This window comes from Cucurbita pepo, chromosome 10 (genome assembly GCF_057944985.1).
Source record: "Cucurbita pepo subsp. pepo isolate OVF chromosome 10, ASM5794498v1, whole genome shotgun sequence".
Taxonomy (NCBI): domain Eukaryota; kingdom Viridiplantae; phylum Streptophyta; class Magnoliopsida; order Cucurbitales; family Cucurbitaceae; genus Cucurbita; species Cucurbita pepo.
This window is the reverse complement of record NC_141807.1, coordinates 3,412,414-3,428,638: the sequence shown is the minus strand read 5'-3', so window position 1 is coordinate 3,428,638 and position 16,225 is coordinate 3,412,414. Positions and strand designations below refer to the sequence as shown.

At 40.0% G+C, this 16,225-nt stretch overlaps 4 protein-coding genes across 6 annotated transcripts; 1 reads left to right on the top strand and 3 right to left on the bottom strand.

Annotated features, from left to right (window-relative positions):
* The first annotated feature begins 268 nt into the window (after positions 1–268).
* LOC111803809 (glycerophosphodiester phosphodiesterase GDPDL6) lies at positions 269–4,206 on the top strand. Of its 3 annotated transcripts, XM_087127828.1 has the most exons (9): positions 269–405; positions 582–881; positions 954–1,063; positions 1,130–1,631; positions 1,705–1,746; positions 2,088–2,375; positions 2,460–2,602; positions 3,329–3,815; positions 3,896–4,206. In XM_087127828.1, the coding sequence occupies exons 1-9, from the start codon at positions 309–311 to the stop codon at positions 4,204–4,206; spliced, it is 2,280 nt and encodes a 759-aa protein (XP_086983954.1). In that variant the 5' UTR covers positions 269–308. The 3 variants fall into 3 exon arrangements, with proteins under 3 accessions (XP_086983954.1, XP_086983953.1, XP_086983955.1); XM_087127827.1 differs by having other exon boundaries at positions 954–1,631; XM_087127829.1 differs by having other exon boundaries at positions 290–405; positions 574–881; positions 954–1,631.
* A 24-nt stretch (positions 4,207–4,230) lies between these two features.
* LOC111803959 (UDP-glycosyltransferase 72E1) lies at positions 4,231–5,999 on the bottom strand. The gene is made up of 2 exons (XM_087127830.1): positions 4,555–5,999; positions 4,231–4,387 (listed from the first exon to the last, which is right to left on the bottom strand). The coding sequence occupies exons 1-2, from the start codon at positions 5,982–5,984 to the stop codon at positions 4,258–4,260; spliced, it is 1,560 nt and encodes a 519-aa protein (XP_086983956.1). The 5' UTR covers positions 5,985–5,999; the 3' UTR covers positions 4,231–4,257.
* Positions 6,000–8,764: 2,765 nt separating this feature from the next.
* LOC111804010 (protein BZR1 homolog 1) lies at positions 8,765–10,920 on the bottom strand. The gene is made up of 2 exons (XM_023688655.2): positions 10,458–10,920; positions 8,765–9,884 (listed from the first exon to the last, which is right to left on the bottom strand). The coding sequence occupies exons 1-2, from the start codon at positions 10,680–10,682 to the stop codon at positions 9,150–9,152; spliced, it is 960 nt and encodes a 319-aa protein (XP_023544423.2). The 5' UTR covers positions 10,683–10,920; the 3' UTR covers positions 8,765–9,149.
* A 2,123-nt stretch (positions 10,921–13,043) lies between these two features.
* Positions 13,044–16,225, bottom strand: LOC111803705 (protein CPR-5). The gene is made up of 5 exons (XM_023688229.2): positions 15,764–16,225; positions 15,379–15,435; positions 14,841–14,876; positions 13,983–14,702; positions 13,044–13,802 (listed from the first exon to the last, which is right to left on the bottom strand). The coding sequence occupies exons 1-5, from the start codon at positions 16,136–16,138 to the stop codon at positions 13,269–13,271; spliced, it is 1,722 nt and encodes a 573-aa protein (XP_023543997.2). The 5' UTR covers positions 16,139–16,225; the 3' UTR covers positions 13,044–13,268.

Genomic DNA, 16,225 nt, shown 5'->3' with positions numbered 1-16,225 from the left:
AATCAATGAGTTTATCTTGTAACCACAACCCATAAATTGACACAATTAAATTTAATTGACAATGGCAGTTCAACTGTACACTATTTAATTGTGATTTAATTAATTAATTAAGTAAACTTAAGCTAAATAAAATCTGAAATCAAATGTTCTTCGAAAAAACCCCCTGTAATTGATTACGCTGCATGTTACATCTCATGATATTTTAAGTTAATTAATTGGAGATTAATTAACTTAAATCACCATTAAACTTAGCACTAAATTGGTGAACTTTGGTTTTGGTTTGCAGTCAAACAGTGGTGTGGCTCACAATGCTGAAGTGCTTATTGGTCATAGCTTCGTTCTTCCTCTCCTCCACCTCTGCACAGCACAACGCCCCCCAGAAACATCAATGGCTCACCTTAAGAGGTTCCTTTACTATTTTCCTTTGCTTTTTCTTCATTCAAATTCAAAAGAAAATTATTCAATGAGACAGCTAACAATGATCCAAAACTATCGACTACATTGTGGTGGGCTTCTCGAGTAATTTCTCGTTCAAACCGCGAGGTTAAAAGTTAGTGAATGAATGTGAAATAGCTGTGCAGGGGAAGAGCCAATAGTGATAGCAAGAGGAGGGCTATCTGGAGTGTTCCCAGAATCAAGCCCCTTTGCAAATCAAATGGCATTGGCTTCAGGTTTACATAACAAAACTGTGTTGTACTGCAACCTCCAGCTGACCAAAGATGGGATAGGCCTTTGCTTAACTGATCTCAGGCTTCAAAACTCGACCAACATTGAAGACATCTTCCCACAGCCTCATAAGCATTACAACGTTAATGGAAAGATCATCAATGGATTGTTTTCTGTTGATTTCATGTCTGAGGATCTCTTTAACAGAGTCGACAGTATGTTCCTCTTCATTGTTTCATTGTTCTTCATTATGTAACTTTTCCATTTTAATTTTCTTTCATCATCAGTGATTCAAAATATCTTCTCCCGACCTAGTGTCTATGATGGTACTTGGCCAGTAGCTGCTGTTGAAGACGTTGTTCGGATTAAACCATCCCGGTTTTGGTTGAATGTCGAGGTATTTGATACTCATATTGTTAAGGCGTCGTTTGATAACTATTTGATTGGGTTTGATGTTTTGCAGTATGAAGCATTCTATGCAGAACATAATCTGAGTGTCTCATCATACCTTCAAAAGGCACTGAGATTGATGGCTATAAACTATGTGTCATCTTCGGAGATTGGGTTGTTGAGAGGGCTAAGTGGGAGTGTGAACAAAGGCAGAACAAAGCTGATCTTCCGGTTCTTAGAAGCCAATGAAACAGAGCCAACAACAAAGAAAACATACGGTGCATTGGCTCAAGAACTGGCCATGATCAAGTCATTTGCCTCGGGAATTCTCATCAGAAAAGAATACATTTGGCCAATTGGTTCAGACAAGTACGTGCAGCCTGCAACAAGCCTTGTCATGGATGCCCATAAGCTTGGCTTGGAAGTTTATGCTTCTGGCTTTGCTAATGATGCAATGGTTGGTTACAATTATAGTTATGATCCAATCCGTGAGTACCTTCAGTATGTGGATAATGGCCAATTTGCTGTTGATGGGGTCCTCTCTGATTTCTCTCCTACTGCTTCTCAAGCCATTGGTCAGCCTTTTCTTTTTACCCCTTCTTGCTTCATTCATTCTGAATTCTTAGTTTGTGTCCTTCCTTCTTGCAGCCTGCTATTCGAGTTTCCGGAACAACGGCAAGGCTCAACCCGGTAACGATCTTGCTACTCGGGTTCGAATTCAGCACCTGGGTGTTACTGTAATCCTTTCAAGAGACCCGGTGTCTGGCTCTCGATTACGGACGCGTTTCAAAACCGTGAGGTTGATGGTGATACATAACAGGTCATGGGCTGTTACAAATGGTATCAGAGCCAGATACCGGGCAGTGTGCCAACAAAGATGCTGTCCCTGAAAGGGGGTGGATTGTTAGATTAGAGAGGGGAACGAAGTATTCTTTATAAGAGTGTGGAAACCTCTCTCTAGTAGACGCGTTTTAAAAATCTTAAGGTGAGTTTGGGGGTGATCATTGTTTATGACATTTTAGTTTGGGCAGGAGTAAAGGAAGCATTGGTGATAAGCAGCAATGGGGCAAGTGGGGATTTCCCAGGCTCGACGGACGTTGCTTACCAAAGAGCAATTGATGATGGGGCTGACGTTATTGATTGTTCAGTTCAATTATCAAAAGATGGAGTAGCATTGTGCATGAACATGGCGGATCTGTTGACAACCACCACCGCTATCACCGCTTTCTCCGATCGAACTACAACCATCCCTGAACTTCAACCCCAAGTTGGGATCTTCTCTTTTGATCTTACTTGGGCTGAGATTCTTAGTCTCAAGCGTAACACTCCTTCCTGCTTCTTTCGTTTTCTTATCAACCTTTGATTTTGGTTTCTTCTTTAGTTTCATGTCTCTGTGTTTTCAGCTCAAATTACAAACCCTTTCATGGCCTCTTCTGGGCTTGCCCGTAATCCAGCGTTTAAGAACAAGGGCAACTTCGTCACCCTTCCTGACTTTCTGGAGTTCGCTAAAGCCAAAGCTGTTTCTGGAATTATGATCAACATCCAAGTAAACCCCTTTCTTTTTTCAATCTCCACTCTTGTAACTTCAGTTTGCTTTTGAGAAAGTAATTATGTAAGATCCCGTGTCAGTTGGAGAGGGGAACGAAACATTTCTTTAAGGATGTGGAAACCTCTACTTAACAAACAAAACTGTGAGGCTGACGGTCATACGTAACATGCCAATGCAGACAATACCTGCTAGCAATGGACTTAAGGTGTTGCAAATGGTATCAGAGCAAGACATTGAGCAGTGTGCCAGTGAGAACGTTGGATCTCAAAGGGAGTGGATTGTGAGATCCCACATCAGTTGGAGAAGGGAACTAAGCATTCCTTACGAGGGTGTGGAAACTTCTCCCTAGTAGACGTGTATTGAAACCATGAAGCTAACGGCGATACCTAATGGGCCAACGTGGACAATATTTACTAGTGGTGAACTTAGAGTGTTACAAATGGTATCAAAGCTAGACACCGGTCAGTGTGCCAGAAAGGACGTTAGGCCCCCAAGGAGGGTGGATTGTGAGATCCAACATAAGTTGGAAATGGGAACGAAGCATTCCTTATAAGGGTGTGGAAGCCTCTTCCTAGTAGACACGTTTTAAAACTGTGAGGCTAATGGTGATACATCACAGGACAAAACGGATAATATCTGCTAGCAGTTAGCTTGAGTGGTGTACATCCCAAATTAACTTATGAGTAATCGCTCTTCTATTAACCAATAGCCTTCCTGTGTCAGAACGCAGCATACTTGGCTTCAAAGAAAGGTCTGGACATGGTGGGAAGCATAGCCACAGCCCTAAGCAATGCCACTTTTGACAAGCAATCAACACAACAAGTGTTGATCAGATCAGACGACACTTCTGTGCTGTCCATTTTCAAGGCCAAGTTCCCAAATTTCATAAGAGTTCTAACGGTTGACTCCAAGATTGGTGATGTCCCAAACAATGCCCTTGAAGAGATCAAACGCTACGCCCAAGCTGTGGCCATTCCTCGTGCCTCTATCATTGAAGTAACCAACTACTTCACCACTGGCCTCACCAAAGTCGTCTCTGAAATGAAAGCTTCCAATCTCTCCATCTTTGTGTATGTCATGAGGAACGAATACGTCTCCTTGGCTTTCGATTACTACGCCCAACCCTCCTTGGAGATCGCTACCTATGTCGACTACTTCCACGTCGACGGCGTCATAACTGAATTTCCTAAAACTGCAAAACAATATATGAGTATGCTATACGAAGACTTAGTAACATAACCCAATTGGTTAAAACAAGTTCACGATATTCTTTTTGTTTTGTGATTGCAGCATGTCCATGCCGACCGACTCAGCCCAACCTCAACGTAGCTCCATATGTAATCTTGCCACCTGAAATTGGTTTGCTCATGAGTATGGTGCCTTCAGAGGCTAAACCACCTACCGATCCTCCATTGCCTCCATTGGATGCTGGAGATGTCGTCGACCCACCGCTCCCGCCGGTGACCGCTCCTTCCACCGGGCCTGCCGCGGCCACCCGATCAGCAGCTGTATCAAATGTTGCAAACTTGTTTGTTTCTTTACTCTTAGTTGTTGTGGTCAGCTTCTTCCTTTCCCACTCCACACCAATAATCAATACTTAATTGTTTGAATATAACACTCTCATGTAATTATAAAAACAATAATGCATATAATTATAAAACATTCAAAGTTAAGTAGTTATGTGAGATCCGAGTAGATGGGGGAGGAGAATGACTGCAAGCAAGGACGCTGAGCTCCGAAAGGGGTGGACACCGAGTGGTGTGCCAACGAGAATACTGAACCCTGAAGAGAGATGGATTATGAGATCTCACATCGATTGGGAAGAAAATTGAGTACGACAAGGACACTAAATCTCGAAAAAGTGTGAATTGTGAGATCTCACATTTATTGAACATTTATTGAGGAGGAAACTAAACATTTTTTATAAAGGTATAGAAACCTCTACCCACCCTCGGTCTCTCGGGCGCCGGAAAACGTCGCATTCGGAAGCCACATGAGCCAAAGAATTGTACGACGACCCACCCTTACACACCGCCTTTTCCCCACTATTTTTAACGGCTTTAACCCTCTCTCTGATTCCCCGCCCTTCTTCATCCACCATTATCCGCCTCACCCACCTCTCTATCTCCGCCCTCCCCACCACCCCCTCCGCCCGTCCCCTCACTGCCACCCCAACCTCCTCCGTCAGCATCACCGCGTTCATCTTCTGCTCCGCGTACAGAGGCCACGTCACCATCGCCACTCCATTCACTATGCTTTCTATCGACGAATTCCACCCACAGTGCGTCACAAATCCCCTCACCGATCTATGCCTCAAAATCTCCGCTTGTGGACCCCACATCGGAACCACTAAACCCACCTCTTCCGTCCTTTTTAAAAACCCTTCCGGCAGGTATTCCGTCGACGTCTTCTCCGTCGATTCCGTTTCCACCGTGAAAAATGTTCCCATGGGATCGGTCCCTGCTGGTGGCCGTATAACCCAAACAAACCGCTGCTGACTCAGCTCCAACCCCCATGCCAATTCTGTGATTTGCTCACCACATAACGTCCCTCCACTCCCAAACGAGATGTATATCACCGACTCATCCGGTTGCCGGTCAAGCCAATTCAACACCTCGCTCTCCAAATTGGGCTCGCCACGTCTTGCCAACGGCCCAATTGGATAAATCGGAACCTTATTGACTTTCCCATTACTGAGGGTCCCAGCTTCGTTCAATGCTTTTAGCGTTGTGGGCTCCAGATCCTGCCACGTGTTTGCCAAGATCCCATCCGCCATTCCAAGCTCCCGTGCGACACGTCGAAATTCCTCATGGACTTCCTCCAGACTCACCTCCAATCCTTCAATAGTGTCCTCGAACCGGACCGAGCTGCAACCCGGGATTCTCAGCGGTTCGTGGTTGTACGCGTGGGCGTCAAGCATTTGTTTGTCCATACATGGGAAAAAGAAAAAAAGCGAGAGGAACCATGCACTGGTGGGCATGAAAACAAACCCCAACATGCCAAGTTCGTGGGCCATGGCTATAGCTTCCGTTCCAAAAAGGTCGACGATCAGCGCCACCGGACGGGGCTCAGCGGCGGCGATGTAGGACCGAACGTGGGGGTAAGAGGCGGTCATCATGACCTTGATTCTGTCGACGACGGGAACGGTTGGGTCTAGGCTAGATGAGGAGTGACGAATAGGAACGATGTTGACGGCGGAGGATTTTTGGAGGAGAAGGGCATCGGCGGCGGAGGAGGAGTCAGTGTTAACGACAAAGAGGGTGGTTTGGAGGTTGTGGTGGAGGACCAGACGGTCGGCCAGCTCGAGGAAGGGAATTAGATGACCCATTCCGGGGCTGACCAGCAATGCCACGTGGGTTTTGGGTTCTGGAACAGCCATGGCGATGCCAGAAAACAACAACAACAACAACAAAGAACACGACCAATCCTGTGTGTTACGCTTGCTTGTAGTCCACGGTGGTATTTATTTAAATATCGAAACTAAATACATTTTTTATTTTTTATTTTCTAAAAAAAAAAAAAATAACAATATTGGAAAAAATTAATTATATAAATTTAATGTTTAATTCCATTTTCAAACAAAGATTAAAATGAAAGAAAGCTGAAACCGAGTTAAAAAAACAAAAATGAAAAAATTGGCGAAAGATTGGCCGTCCACGTGTCATAATTGCGTAACAATTAATTTTATCTTAAAAAAACCATGGATTTATATTATAATTAAAATAAAAAAATAAAAGCATTGACCTTCTGACAGCAACACAAACCATATATAGCAATCCTTTTCTAATAATCATATTAGTTTAATAATTTTTGTTAAATTATTAAACGACAAATAATGTTAATTTATTAGCTGTTTTGTTAGTCAATGGTGTGATTATGTCCCCATGGGAATGTATGAGTCACGATCCTATTTAAAAAATCTTTACAATTTTGCTACTTACTCGTGAATAACGATGATGTTGGGGAAGAAATCAGATAGTGCCTACGGCTATTAAAATCAACATCAACCTATTGACTTATTCATAAATTAATTAAAGGGCAGCAATTTCAGAAAGATTTATAAAAAATAAAAGTTGCTATAAAATTAGATTCCAAATATAATAATTCTATAATTAGTTTAAGACGCAATTAACCAAGAAAAATGCAAAGTACTGAAGAATTAATTCACATTTAAATCAATTAAATGTTCAGTAAGAAATCTTTTTCCCTTTATTTATTATTTTTAGGATTTATTAATATTTTAAATTTCAACTCTTAACATTATTGTGGAGAAAAATGGGGCCAGTTCATAATTAATATTATTTCCTTTTTTGTTCTGACTTCAACATAATTACGTAATTATCATGCTTAATGCAACGGCCAACTATTTTGAAGAAATTTAATTGAAATCAAATTCTTTATTTAATGTATTAATTTTTGTTGTAAATATATTTGAATATCTACCTGTGAACAACATTCATGACATTTAAATACTTGTTGTTATCGCAATGAAAAACTAAAAAAATATCATACCTAAATCATACGTCTATATTTGTAATTAGCTTAGATAGGTTTATTTAATTCACGGCTTTGTTGGAGGCCGCGAAGACTGAAGAGTAAAAAATTTATGTTTAAATACGGAACGGAGGAGGGATCGGAGAGATTTCTCCCCATTAGCTAAAAGGAGAACTGGATTGTCTCTATCCTCATCCCCACCCCATCCACCTCACTTTCTATATATAAATATAACTTTTTTCTTACTCTAAAAGACTATATTATGATATTGAAATTTTAGTTCTTAAAAGTTGTACTGTATTTTTATTTATGAAATATTATTAGATTCGTTAGAATATTTTATATTTTTATAATAAAAATTAGTTTAGAAAATGAAAATTGTCCGTGTAATATATATAATGGAAAAAATTTTATGCTTGAATCCCGCAGGAAACGAAAGAAAAAAAAAAAAAAAAAAAAAAAAAAGCTAATAAATTTATGCAAGTAATTGAATAATGGATCAATTAAATGACTAAGGGGACAGCACCACATGGACAATGTCAAAGAATTAATGTATTTTCGTGGCTTCTTAATATTATATGATAAATTTCTTAGGATATACTAAAATACTCGATGAGATGTTTCTATTCAAAAACTTTGAACAATAAGATATTTAATCATATTATGCGACCAAAGGTTTTAAATGCTAATGACATAATTAAAAAAAAAGCATGTTGTATAGACAATATTCATATACTATCTAATGTATTTGAAGATTCTTGCCATATTTGACCATAGACTAAACAATTATGGGACTGAGTCTATTCAATTTTCAATAGCAAGTTTAGTTATATTCGTAATTTATCATATTGACGGTGGAAATAATAGTCAATTTAGATAATTTTCTATACATGTGTAGTTTAAATATTAAAATCAAACATTAAAGAACGGCCATTTTTTAATGGCACCCGCTTCGCATGTTCATATATTTTTTTAATGTCAACTGTTTTGATCAATCAAGATGACGGCTCCATGTTCATTTGAAAATCAATTTTTTTTTTTTTTTTATTAATAATGGATATTATATAGGTTTCTAATTTGTTGGTTTATGCATTGTAGGATATTGCTTCCATTGTAAAGTATTGTAAGACTAAACAAAAAGTATTTGTTAACATAAGCCCAAAATTTTGTAGCCCTGTTGAATTTCTTCTGAAAAGAATGTCAATATTGGGGAGATGGGCTTTATAAACGGCTCTGTTGAAATAGATAGAGCAGATTATTGATCATTCTGAGAGGGGGTCGTTGAATTAATTGGTCGGTACGTAAACAATCTGCAAAAAAAGAGAAGCACGCAAAGATCCACTGGCACTGACCAGCCAAGAACACAGAGTACTCATCTCGTGGCCTATTTATGAGGCCCCACGGCCCCTCCTGCCCTTGGATCTTTGCTCATCTGACCCACAGAGAACAACAGGGAAGGACACCACCCCACCAGGCTACCACTGCAGAAAGCTCAGTCAGTTGCATACATACATTGTATTTCAAGATTTAACCTTGAATTGACAGAAAAAGTGTAATGACCTATAACTGACCAGGAAGAAAATGGGCAATGTTCATAACAATTTTTCCCCCACAGTTCGTTCACGTTCTGCAAAGATGGAATTTTTTATCAATAATGCCCCAAGCAAGATGAATTACAGATTCTATATACAAGAAATGTCTGATACAGGTGAGCAATCTCTACTCTAAGGACCATGCGATCCTGAAAAAAAATTGAAAGCACTCCGAGAGGGAAGGAAAAATATATAACCATCACAATTGCATTGTTCTTCTCATTTTCCAGTAGCGAATGATGTCCTTTCCTGGGCCTTGACTCAAATTTTGATTGCTCTTCCACTACAAGCTGTAGTAACAAGTTCAGATTTTTGCAATCAGGCGAACCAGGATCTTTCTAATGGTAGCAGAAGTGCAAGTCCAAGCAATGAAAGTAAACATATTTTGTGAACATAAACCAATAATCTTTAAAGAGCAGGCACTTAAGTTCTTGAAATAAATATCTTCGTGTGGATGCTTAACAACGGGCCTTCCCACCCCCAAGAGTAAGCTCCAAGTCGTCCACCCCAACTTCATGAATTCTCTCACCCTCCCACGCCTTCACCGCGCCACTCTCAAATTTCTCAAATTCAAACTCGGAGCCTCGTCCCCTATCAGAGGTAGCACCCCAGCCCATTGCTCCATGTCTGTCAACTGCATCATGGAGAGAGTTTTGCTGACTAACTGGTTTGATCAGATTAAACGTAGGGGAAGGAGGAGCCACGGAAGGTGCCACAGTCTGGAAGCTGACCCAGCGACCAGAGTCCACAGTTGAAGCGTCCGACTCGTCACATTCTGGGATTGTAGCCGGTGTAAGATGGTGGCATCTTGTTGGACTTGAAGGAGCAGATACAGCAAAGAATGGATGGCGGAAAGAGGTTACATAGCTATTTGGAATGGACTCCCAGTCTGGTTTTCGCTTAGAACCCCTTGACGTCGGGGAAGAGAGAGGTGGTGTTACAGGTGCACTGTTTGATATTCTGAGAGGAGGGAGATTAGCAGGTATAGAGGATATATTTTGAAGGAATGGCAGAAGATAAGAAGATGGATTCCCATCAAATCGAGTTGGGCTTGGAAAAGAGGACGAGGAAGGACTGGCATGGTAGGATGGTACAGGACTCGGGAAGCAGGAAGATTGTGGGCTTGGTTGAAGAGAGGAACAGGCACTCATGTTTGCAGAAGTGCCAATATCAATCGGAGGTGGCTTGCTTCCCTGTACAAGGTAACAACATAATTGGTAAGAAACATAGACAAGACATCAAACATATAGCTGAAATCAGAAACTGATACGCATTTCACTCTTAAAAGTTGATGGAGAAGCACCCAAAAATGGCGCGCGCATCAACTTTTAGCAGCATACAAACAACATCAAAGATATCGAGAAGGGAACGACACAGATGACAAACCTAATTAAAGCTCGATAAATTGGGGAGAGATAAATAAACAGCTACACCTGTCTTACGTACTAATGAACTTCGAAGATTTAGACATATCAACTGCTTAAGAATTCTGGATCTAAAAGAGGAAACTAAAACACTGATTTCTCATTCGGCCACTGTCACTTACTCATTTAATCAAATCAATAGATTCTTAAATTCTCGGTTCACCAAATATCCAGATCTAAGAACATCAAATCACAGAACCAAAGACAAAACGCGCAAGTAGTAACAAAATACCTAAAATAAACACGGATCTGGACAAGAGACCATGATCATCACATTCCAAAATCGCTTAAAAAGTAAGTACACTTAAAAAGCAAGTGATTAAAAGAGAGAAACCGCAAAACCTTGCGATAGGTGGTGCCATCTTCTTCAACCACCCAACCCGCCTCATTACAGAGTGCCTTCAGGACCTCGTTGTTGTCACAGTGCTTAGGAAGCTTATAGTTCCCCTGAGCTCTAAGACCAGTGTAGATCTTAGCAGCAATGGCCCTCCGACGCCTCTCCCTCCTCTTATTATTCTCCCTTTCCTTCCACGTCGGCGTCCTTCCCGATGACCCTCTGCCCGTCATGACTTCTTCGGACAGCAGCAACAAATCTCTCTGCAGCAGCTCCCAATTCTTCAGTACCAACAATCCAGCTCCGGTATGGACCTTCTTCTCATTCTATCTAGGGTTTACTCTCGATCAAGGAGAGATAAGAGAGAGAGAGAGAGAGAGAGAGAGAGAGAAACAGAGCGTGTGAAGAAAAAGTACTGCAACGCATCACCAAGCTAACTTCGCGAGAAGAGCGCGTTCATTGTTGAACATCTTCACAAGGAACCGCACTTGTAGATTCTTCCTTTGGTTGGGGTAGTTTGGGTATTACAACCGATGTTTAGGGGTATTTTAGCAAATTGCCACAGCCGAAATTTTCTTAAATTATATTTCAATATTATGCGTTAATTTTTAATTTATTGATTTTTTAAAAAAAAGTTGTCGCATCGGTGGGTCCCGGTAAAACACTTGTCAACCACGTGGATCGGTTGGCTTTGAGCGAGGGAATTACGCTAAGCTAAACTCATTTTGGCGGGATGGGTTGCCTCTAACTCATTATTATTAACCCCTCGTTCCCATTTATTTAATATTATATTAAATAATAAATTAATATATTTACAAAATTTTAATTAATGGAATCTTAAAATTTAGAAGGGCAAATTGTTAATTTACTAAAATGGTCAATCCATAAAATAAAATAATAATAAGAAGAAACGAATAAATTGGAATATTTTTCCTCAAAATAGGAGCATCAGAAATTTTCGTTTTTTTTGCTCTCGGAATCCACGCAACAAAATAACAATTAGACCGGTCAAAGGCATTTTATTTGTTTTATTTGGATTTATTTATTTATTTATTTATTTATTGTTTAAATTTCCCTTTTCGTCCTCGAAGTTTTATTCTTATTTCATTTGCATCCCTATAATTTTAAATATTCTATCTAAATCCTTAAACTGTAAGCTCTCTAAATTAAATAGTATGTCGGTCAAGTAGATTTTCTTTTAACTTATTTAACAATAATTTTTTTAAAAAAAACTAACCAATATAAAATAGTTAATATTATGAAAAGGACTAATGGAGAGTGGATGGTTGACTGCACCCTCTTGTTTCAGAGGTTCTCCAACTAGGAGAGGCTTGCTATCGTAACCATTTCTATTGGTACATGTGAAAAAGAGTGACTCACCCTTTTTTTCTTCGGTCAAACGTTGGTCCAAAGAACAAGAACAAACTTGTTTAAGCCTATTGCTCCCCAATAGCTCAGTGTAAAGCAGCCTGTTGTTAAAAATCTTCGATTATTGAAAAAAAAAATATACTTATAATGTTGAATCAAGTTACACTTTGACAAAAATAAAATATTGGGTCAAATTCTACGTTGATGTCAAGGTAATAGCTATGATAAATAATGTAACATAGAATTTTCATAGATCCTCTGACTCTTAATCGGTCCGCCCGAGTCGTAAAGAAAATACAAAATAAAAATGATTAAGGTATACAGTAAGATTGACCAAAAGTCTGAATCAAAGGAAGAAGCCAACCAAGGTAAGGTGTAGGCCGTAGTGGATTGGGCGCCACCGGCTTAGCGGTCCTACATAATGGCCACCATTATTGATTCCTCTAAGCTCCCTTCCAATTTCCCTTTTGGACGCCTTCTATTTGTTTCTAACCGCAATTCAATATCCCCAACTCTACTTCACTTCTAATTTGGTCCCACCTAATAAAATTACTTATTTCTCCTTAAATTTAATTTTAGTTTATTATTAATATTTTGACGGTGTTCATTAAACTTTAAATAAAAAAGTTAAATCAAATTGAAATTAGCATCTGATTCAAGCGTAATATTCCAAGTTTCGATTTTCACATTAAAATATTTATTATTTATGTATATAGTGATTTTAAAATTATTTCATGGATGCTTCCGCATGTGGTGTAATCTCATGGGAACATTGAAGATTTGCTAGCTACTACCTTATATTAAAATATTTATATAAATATAATACAGAGGCATTTAAATCTTATTATAAAATAATAATCATATGATTAATACATAAGTAATATGCGTAATCCAAAAAATACGCATGAAAATGATAGTCTAAAAATTAGAATAAGATAGGTGGAGGAAAAAGGAAAAGAATTAAAATAATGGGGGAGGGATGGGACACGTGCGGGCGGTGGAGTTTATGAGGGCACAGAGTCCACAGAGGCGTAGGTGCACGTGCAGCAGACAGGCAGGCAAGCGTGCTTTTTTTGTCCTCCCCGGGGACCACCTCTCCGTCTCCGCGTCTTGTCTCGTCCCTTCCCCCCCCAACTCCCTTGGTCGACGCTACGTTAACCACGTGGGGGACCTCTCTTCTCAGGTCTCATCCCCAACAATAATATATTATTATTATATTCAATTAATAAATCGTAAATTTTAAGGATGTGTGTTATTGTTTGAGGGACTAAAATATTGTGGAATATGGGCTTTCTCTAACACGTGGCTGAGCCCATTGGGCGCTATGGGCTTAAGCCAACGGCCCAACCGTTAGATAATAACTAATAAAGATAAATAATACAATAAATAGGATTATACTACAAGATAAAATGCAACTCAGCTCGAACCCAAAGCGCAGCCATATCCTTTCTTCAGTAGCCGTCTGCTGCAATCAGTTCAGTAACCAGAAGAAAAAAATGATCTTTCCATGCACCTACACCTGCAAATGGTATCAGCCCACACAACAATGGCAGAAATACAAGCAGGAGGGCGTAGAATACAGCACGGCGAATCCAATATGGCAAGATTGAGTGACGATTTTTCCGTTGAGAAACCTCGACCGGCCCGTGTAAGATCAGAAACAGTGTTGATGTAAAAAGATTTGCACATAAGTGCATTGAGCACATGATCTCCCAAAACATGAGCCAATGCAATCCGCTTCCTCCCAGTGTGTCTATGCAGAACTTCCCGGCTAAACCGCAGGCTACTCCAAGCAACAAGACGATGAAAGTAACTGGCATTGCCTGATTTGAAGTAGCTGAGCGTTGGAGTAGCAAGTAAGCTATTGCAAGAATCATGATCACACCGAACGCCAACCGGCTCACAACTTGAACTTGACACCTTAACATATGCCACCCGGAGTTCAAAGATACCATAGGATTTGGCATCCACCAAGATTTCGAGTCCTGTAATGAGCATAGAACTTCATGTCACCAAGATTTCGAGTCCTGTAATGAGCATAGAACTTCATGTAAACTTGAACAATATGTGACGAAAAAACTCATCTGATAAAGTATGTATTATTCAAGTTGCAGATCGACTAGTGTATGAAACGAACCATAACAGGAGGAAGGAGCTACACTTGCCTGGGTTGAAGGTGTACAGATTGAAGTAGCTTCAGAGATTCTTTGATATGAATAAACATATGCTCCATAAGAGAGGGCAACCGACATTATAAGAAAACCAGCAACGAGACAGTCTATGCAGTTTTTAAGCAGTTCCGAATGTCTCGTGTCTTCTAACTGATTCTTGAACTTCTCTGCCTTAAAAGAGGCTTTTGATATGCCCATTGCCAATTTCGACCTCTCAAGATTGTTTAATTCACAATTGAGTGCGATTTGTGTCTCTTTCAACTTTAATTTCCTCAATGCAAGGCCAAACTCCAATGTTTTAAGATCGTTGGAACGTGCCTGTTCGACAACAGATCTTTCAAAAGTGCCAACGGATACCTCATTGCTACGGCAACCAACTGGACGTGGGGCAATAGAAGCCACATCGTCTGTCAGTCTACACAAAGCTAACTCACGACCCAATGAATCAGAAACGCTTTCATTTACCTCTTCAATTAAACTTAGTTGATCAACAGGGGCATTTGTCCTAGAAGACTCTTCCAGACTAGAGCTACTCGTCCCATCCCGTTTCCTATCAAGGGTCAGATCCACGGTGATTTTTTCTTCTTTGCGCTTGCTGGAGAAATTCACACCAGGTCTTGCAGATGATTCACTAATTGATCTAAGAGTTCTTAACGTGCTGCTAAACGACTTCTCAAATTTCTTCAAAAACCAATCGAGCTTGTCCCCGAAAACCTGTTTCCATACAACCGGTCAAAGAACAGGCATGTTGAAGGGACTTCAGCATCTTGGACTCTGGACAATGCTGAATGAATAAGAGAACATGTAAAAACGAAAAAGTCGGCAAGAACTGTAGTAAGAAATCGAACTTACATTGACCAAAGATTCTCTTATAGCTGAAGTGCACATCTGCAGGTAGACAATATGAAACTTCAAATCAAGATTAAAACCACACCTATGGCTACATCGTGGGAATTGCGAAACAAAGCAGTAAAATCATTCACGATGAATATGAAACTTCAAATAAGACTAGATTAGGATTGACCATACAGCCCAACCCCACCGCTAGCAGATATTGTCCTCTTTGGGTTTTCCCTTTCGAATTTCCCTTCAAGGTTCTAAAACGCGTCTACTAGGGAAAGGTTTTCACACCCTTATAAGGAATGCTTCGTTCTCCTCTCCAACCGATGTTAATTCCAAAGAGCTGTATGAATATTAATTCTTTTCTGTTTTTAGTTTTTCATTTCATCAAGGTGCAGAACAATTCACAATTCATAGAACATTGGAACACAGCTTACTTTGAAAGTACTACTCTTAATATTCATTGAATATTGCTTTACATACAGAAAATAATAATAACTTTGTTTCAAAACTTCTTCAGGCATTCATAATATAGAGAACAATAGCGTACCATTGAGAGATGATCAACAGACATCCTTTCACTAGACATGTCCTGCTTCTCAAGAACCTAGAATCACACAAACACAACATGGTTAACCCTACAAAGATAACATCATGATTTGGCAAGAAACAGTCCATAAATCTAAAGCTTCGTGATCATCAATGTTCTACCATTTGAACCATAATAGGAAGCCACTAAATTTGCTTTCCCAGTTGAAACAAATTTGACTTCCACTAGTTAAATAGAATTGGGATCCAGCTCCTTGAAGAAGAACTATGCATTGAATTAAGAGAAATTTGGCAGTTTAGAAGCATGAAAACGAAAACACCACAACCAAGAGGCAAAAATTTCCCCTAGCCTGTGAAACCCTATGAATCAGGAAAAGAAGACGAACCTGAGAAACAAAAGCTGCGAATGACATCCCCAATAGAAGCGCCACGCTTTCAAAATCACAATCGACACGCCGCGGTTGAACAAGTAGAACCATAGGGCGTCGGCGTTTGCAATTGACACCTCTGTGTATCAATCTTGCGGGAGAAGAACAAGAAGAGGACGAATAAATCAGTTCTTGGACGTTATCAATAATAACATTTTTTTTCTTCTTCTTCTTCTTCTTCCTATATCGATTTGAGCACGGCGGAGGGTCGTAAAGCGTCCGGGTTGAGTTCCCCGGAGATGAGTCAGGCGCCGTAATTTCTTCACGGTCCTTGTCGGTGGTTTCATCGTCAAAGGCGCTGCAACTGGGTGCACAAATAGGGGCTTCGTCCATGGCCGACTGAAAGGGCGCGGTCACCGACTTACCATAGACTGGAAATTCTCGTCGATTTGAACCCTTCTCTACTTGTAAATGACTCTA